Source organism: Sinocyclocheilus rhinocerous, unplaced genomic scaffold, assembly GCF_001515625.1.
Source record: "Sinocyclocheilus rhinocerous isolate Xijiao unplaced genomic scaffold, SAMN03320098_v1.1 scaffold2664, whole genome shotgun sequence".
In the NCBI taxonomy this organism is placed as follows: Eukaryota; Metazoa; Chordata; class Actinopteri; order Cypriniformes; family Cyprinidae; genus Sinocyclocheilus; species Sinocyclocheilus rhinocerous.
The window spans coordinates 760,358-766,884 of NW_015635763.1; the positions used below are offsets into that span (position 1 = coordinate 760,358).

The 6,527-nt window shown below is 41.4% G+C and overlaps 1 protein-coding gene across 1 annotated transcript in view; it reads left to right on the plus strand.

Annotated features, from left to right (window-relative positions):
- LOC107747465 (leucine-rich repeat-containing protein C10orf11 homolog) overlaps window positions 1-5,232 on the plus strand; it is a 284,722-nt gene extending 279,490 nt beyond the window's left edge. Inside the window, exon 7 of the mRNA XM_016561975.1 lies at window positions 4,631-5,232. Coding sequence (XP_016417461.1) covers window positions 4,631-4,710 — 80 coding nt within the window. The 3' untranslated portion in view covers window positions 4,711-5,232. The remainder of the gene's footprint in view (window positions 1-4,630) is intronic.
- The last annotated feature ends 1,295 nt before the right edge of the window (window positions 5,233-6,527 follow it).

A 6,527-nucleotide genomic window follows, 5' to 3' on the forward strand; every position in this document is an offset into this window, starting at 1 on the left:
AAGAAGATATTTTGAAGAATGTTGATCATTAAACAGCTGCTGGTGGCCATTGACTTCCATAGTATTTTTTTCCCCCATATATGAAAATCAGTGGCTACCAGCAACTGTTTGGTTACCAACATTCTTCAGGTGAACAGGTGAAATACAGACGAATACAGGTTTGGGACAACTTGAGGGTGAGTAAATGATGAAAAAATTGTATTTTATGGGTGAACTATGCCTTTAAGTCTCACCAAAAATATATTTTGGACTTTAAATCCAGAAAATGAAATCATGTCCATCATAGAAGCTTTTCTTTATGAAATGAATAACTTCTTATAGATTCAGACATCATTGACCCATGAGTTTGTTTGCTGGTGCTCTGTGATCTCTCAGTCTCACTGAAGGGGTGCTGCAGCGTTTAGGATGATAGTGCTGCAGTTGGGTGCTATATACCCTGGTGAGGTGAAGTGCACGAGAATCTCCTCTCAAATCAGCGCTCTGATAGTCAGAATGAGCATACAGGGATCCAGCGGTGGTACCTCCATCCCCAGGGCAACTGCAGCAGCTGGAGTGCAAAAGCCCTGTCACCCCCTCAGAACAAGTACTTGCGCTGGCAGAGCTGTCCGCTGCCCCCCCCCACACCAGTCCACAGAGCGAGGGGGTCTGATCTAATGCAAACAGACATCTCCTCACACTTCACAGTTTGGATCACCTCAACTCGCGAGGATGGCAGGGAAAATGAGCGTCGCTCGGCTACAAAAGTCCAAATTTAGACTGACTGAGTTTGTCCGCGGGCTGACACAAGCGGGCCGCCGTTACTCGCCGCGCAAGGAGAGCGCGGGACTGGAGTGACACGTCGGAGAAGGCTGGTTGCCGATCGCTGGAGGTGGGGGAAGGGGAGGAGCGGCTACTTTGAAGGAAAGTGTCAGATTGGGTTAGCATCCAGACTGGTGTTGGAATATGCTTGGCACTAATATGGCACCAGTATCTCTGTCCTCATCTCTGTTTACTGTCAGTACGTGCGATTCCTTGGCCTGTCTCTCCGTGGCTCTGACAATGTCTTTTCGGATTATGTTAGTGGCGCGCTCGGAGCGCCGCCGCAGCTCACCCATCACTCAGCCACTTTGTTTTGAAGCCTGCCCTTTTTTGTCATTAATGCACTTGATGTCTATTTAAAAACGGCGGCGAACGCCATATCTGTTTTCCTGTCAGGAGATCATTGACAGCATTAATGCCACTTGTCCTTGCCTCATTTACTAAAGCGCTGACACCTAGCTGCAGTCTGCCACATCCATCAAGCGCCTCTATTTCTCTCTCTCTCTCTCTCTCTCTCTCTCTGTCGCTGACGTGTCAGAACGATCCTTTCTTTAACACACTCAGACTGGGCTGTCACCGCACATCACCTATAGGCCTCACAGTCAACTAGCATTTTCAGCAAGGCGGAAGGAAGACGTAAACCACACAAATGCTGCGTTCTTCTTCCTAACTCTGGCATATGTTTTGCCAGGTCATGTATTGTTGATGTATGAGAGAAGTGAACAGACACTCGCTCTCTCAATGAGTTATGAACAGTCGCGATGCTTGTGAGAAGAAAGCCTCATTAATTGTCACTAATCCTGCATTAGTCACTGCTTGATGATTATTATTTTGGTTGAACTCCATTGGAATACCACTAACACCCTTACAACTGTCTAGGAACATCTTAGTGACCACCCAGACATCTTCAGCTGCTTCCTTGCAACACCCTAGAAACCACACTCTTGCGAATGCTTAGAAATTACTATCAATTGAACCTTAGCTGGGAGTTTGATTGACAGGCAATCTGACCAATCATAACTGGAATTTGTCATTTTGTTCAACAAACAATTCAGACAGGAGAGTAGATCAGTGGTTCTCAACCCGCGGCCCGCGGGCCGCATGCAGCCCGTCACGAATTCAAATGCGGCCCACCTTGCTGAACACAATTAAAAAGAAAATACTTTGTTTTACAATTCATTTTAGTTTTTACATTAATTTAAAAATGTACTAAATAAATATAAGCTATAGCCTAATGTTTTTATGTAAAATAATTTTGTTTTTCATATATTATTTTCAGACATGAGCAAGGCCCTGCCCGCGTCTGAACTATGACGTGAAAATTGTCCCGAAGCCCAGCCCGAGGGGCGTAAAAAAGTCGGGGCCTGTCGAGCCTGGGCTGAAATGCAGGGCTCTAGCTCTGATCTAGCACACAGAAAACGATTTGACTGAAAATTTATCAGACGAGATGAAAGAAAGATAGTGGTCATCTACGCAATTCGGGAAAAGAGGCGGCTTTTCTGCATTAGGTGTTTTTTTTTTCTTTCTTCCCACGAGGCTTGCACTTGGACCATAGTTCGGCCCGGTGGGAAAAAAGGTTGAGAACCACTGGAGTAGATTAACATCGGTGGACTTAAACTTGAAAAATTTTGTGCATTGAAGGTTCTAAGGTTGAGATAAAACACCTTCTGATGTTCATTCATGTTTATTTCGTGCTTTAAGTAAATATGAAAAGTGATCAGTTCACGTGTCGCTTGAACTGAGGCGCTACAGCGATCTGTCACGATGCATTATAGAGTCACAAAATGGTATTTAATATATGAATTTCTCAAAAAATGACAAAATTTGAAACCTAAGACTTTGTTTCATACCAGAAAACATAGCGCTTTTCCACTGCGTGGTACCACTCGGCACAGCTCGGTCGCTCACTCTTCCAATGCAGTTAGTAACGCTTCAAAGTAGGTGGGATTATTGGACTAGTTGCACTGCCGTGACATCATTGTAAACACAACAAAACCATGAGACAATTGCTATGGAGCCTATCGATGAAATGGTATTTTTGATTCTTGGCATGTGGATGTTTTTCACTGCTAGATGAAGTTTGGTTCAAAGGAGGCTGATGGCAGCAAAGCAGAATACAGCTAAAAAATACAAGAGAGTCGATTTGAGAGAGGATTTGTGTCGCAAATCCAATGACGATTTTCTCTGACCAATCAGTGATCTACAGTGTAAACACGTCGCATTTTAGTATCTGTACGGCTCGCTTGGAACCTCAACCGAGGTGGTACTATTTAAGCGAGTACCACGCAGTGGAAAAGTGCCAATAGAATACCTTAGCAACTGTCTAGCAGCATCCTAGCAACCATCTAACAACATCTTAAGAACCACCTACACTCTAAAAAATGCTGGGTTGTTTCAACCCAACTTTGGGTCAAATATGGGCTAACCCAACCGTTGGGTTAAATTTTTTAATTAAATTTTTAACCCAAAAGTTGGGTTAGCCCAAAGTTGGGTTGAAACAACCCAGCATTTTTTAGAGTGTAGAGCAGCCTAGCAATGCATGGAAATAGTAAGGATTCATTATTGTGTTATATATCAATGTATTAGTATTAGTGTAGTATTTTTCTTGTGATAGCATCACTGTAGCGTTTACTGCAGCAGTACTTGATGAGGCCTGTATTGATTTACTGTAAGTAGACATAAGCAAATGCCTTCTGTATTGCTGTCTTCTGTCATTGATGCTCATAATGATGCTTGATTTGTTTTAATGAATGAGTAAAGAGGATCAACAGCAGTGAGTGGCAGCTTCACACAGTGGATTGTATTCAAATAGTCACACGTGTTCTTGTCCTGTAGGAGTGTTAACACTTTGTCACAGTGTCTCTCTCACACCGCCGAGAGTGTCTGGACAATGAATGAAGCTAATGCTCACCTTATCAAACACAGTTGGTCAGTGGATCAGTACGATGAGCTCACTGTTGATCTTCACCCTTACAGTCTTTTCATCTCTCTCTCTCTCTCTCTCTCTCTCTGAAGAAAGCAATCTCTTGGCTTGTTATTGTCTAGACAATGCCCTCAGGCTAAATGTTGTCTCTCTGGTGTTCTCAGACTTTAGACGGATGCACTGTCTCCCCCGACACACCTTTCATGCCAGAAATTTGAGTGAGAAATGACAGATTCTGCAGACACATTTTTATTTTTTTTTTGCTGCAGCAGTGTGTGTACTTTACTGACAAACCGCTTTCTGATGGATAAACAGTAACAGAGAACTGTAAAATATTTTGTCATTCATAGATTCATAATCATAATACACATGCTTTTTGATTTCAAATCACTGAATAGCTAAATCCATCCATCCATCCATCGATCCATCCAATGTGTAAAAATAATAAATGCTATTTTAAAAATAACTTCTTGTTTTCAACCAAAAGGAAGATTTAGTATCACTATTTTACCACAAGGTACTGCAGTATATCAAAAAGCAATTATGTCCAGTACAGTAATGTTGCATGTTGCAGAAATTTGAAATTTATGAACAACTAACAAAATTGTATTGATGATGATAAAATGAACATAATGAAACCTGAATCATGGTGAAGTCCTGTTGTGTGCAAGTTGTGAAGCTGAATATTTTCCCATAATCAGCTGTCAAACGGTTAGATAATGTATTTAAATATCATCATAATATTACACAATTTAAAGTGCTATTAATATTTTTATGCTATTAGAATCAGTATTTCAACTTCACGGTTGCAGCATCTCGTGGTTTCAGCGCCGAATTCACATGAAGTCGGTTTGACATTGACGTTGTAGTTAAATGTCATTTTGACATGCTCTACTCTCTCACTTTCAGGGGTTTTCACCAAGTGCCGTTATGTCTACTACGGCAAGCACTCAGAGGGCAATCGATTCATCCGCAATGACCAGCTCTGACTGACAGACGGGTCAGTGGATACACACACGAGGGGGCTTTACAAAGATATCCTGCGCATATTATTATAAATATACATGTTGCCACACGCATTTTAAGCAGCCAAACACAGCCCTCTAGTGCCGTCTGCTGAGTGTGCCTTCCCTGCCAACTCCCATCGCTCTCGCTCTGTCTGAGCAGTGCCATCCAGATTGACATGATTGCCTTTAAGCAGCCCCGCTATGCCACGGTGACAGACACAGACGCGGCCGAGCGCTCGTCCTGACAGCCGCGGCTCCATGATGGATTGCCTGGTCCAACTGCTGCTCTCCCCAGGTCAAAGGTCCCACCTGAGGCTTCGGGCTGCCCACACGGAAGCCCAGGATGAGCTCCTCTCAAAGTCAAAGCTGAAGTTAAAGAGAAAGATCAGGGGAAAGTGTCGCCTTTGTTGGAGTTTTACGCTATAGCCATCATTAAAAGTAAAGCGTATTACATGGTTTTGTAACCATGTCATCTTCTGTACATTACTGTAGGCGGAATGTCAGTTTAAGTCTTTGAAGGGTTTTGTTTTCTCCTAATAGTAAAAAATAAAAGTTAAAAAGGCTAATAAATGTAAACACATGTAATTTAGTTTGTTTAAATTTATTAGCCTTTTTTAAGCTTTAAATATAAAAGGCATGTCAGGGAAGTGCTCACCATCAATTGGCATGAAGTGTTTTTTTTTTAAATGTACAGAGAAATGCTATTTTAAAATGATTAGCTGTTTTTTAAACACGCCTTTAATTTATGTTTTTAATTTTATATTTAATCTATGTTATTGTGTTTTAATGATCCAAAGCTTTATTGAATGTTTCCAGCATGAGTCCTTTCAGAAATGCAGCTGCGAGGCCCTCGCAGGCTCTTGACTCTGTGGTATGTGTATGTTTGCGTGTTTGTGAGGTGCATGTCGTGTGTGAAGTTTGTGATTAGCTGTTTTTTAAACACACCTTTAATTTATGTTTTTAATTTTATATTTAATCTATGTTATTGTGTTTTAATGATCCAAAGCTTTATTGAATTTTTCCAGCATGAGTCCTTTCAGAAATGCAGCTGCGAGGCCCTCGCAGGCTCTTGACTCTGTGGCATGTGTATGTTTGCGTGTTTGTGAGGTGCATGTCGTGTGTGAAGTTTGTGTGTTGCGGGGGCAGTTGTTGCAGTGCCGGAGCCTGGAGGAGCTGTGAAAGAAAGAGGTAATGAGCTTTGCTTTATTTCATTCTTTCTCTGGAGGGAGAGAGCAAAGAAAGACAGCAGCTCTGGCAGTGAAATTGGAGGAGGTGGATGTATGTATGTGTGAGAGGGGAGTCAACAACTTTCTCCAGTCTTTTTGATTGTTTCCTCATGCGGTTTTTGGACCTATTCACGTTATTTTAATGATTTATTTTCTTTGTATGTTTTGAAAAATCTATTTAAAACAATCCATAATGGCCTTTGCTGTGCTTTGGAAACAGAGTTTACAAGCAGTGGCCAAAAAGTTAGGCAAATATTTGAAACATCAACTCCATTATGTACAGTGAGGGTGATGAATGTTTTATGTGCATCCAATTTATTTCGCCTCGTGTTGTGTGTGTGTGGTTTTTTTTGTTTTTTTTTACAATATTACATTCCACATTTAAAGTTGAGCTTATGCGCTGACGTCTGCGTAAGACTAGCCAAAGATCCACTGCAAACAAAATAAGTTTGTATTTTAAACAAGAAATGCAAAAGATTTCAATTTGTTTTTTTGATGAACTGGGATTTGAGATTAGTTTGATTGTTGTATGAATCTTCTTTTTATATGTGTAGTTGACATGACATGTACAAG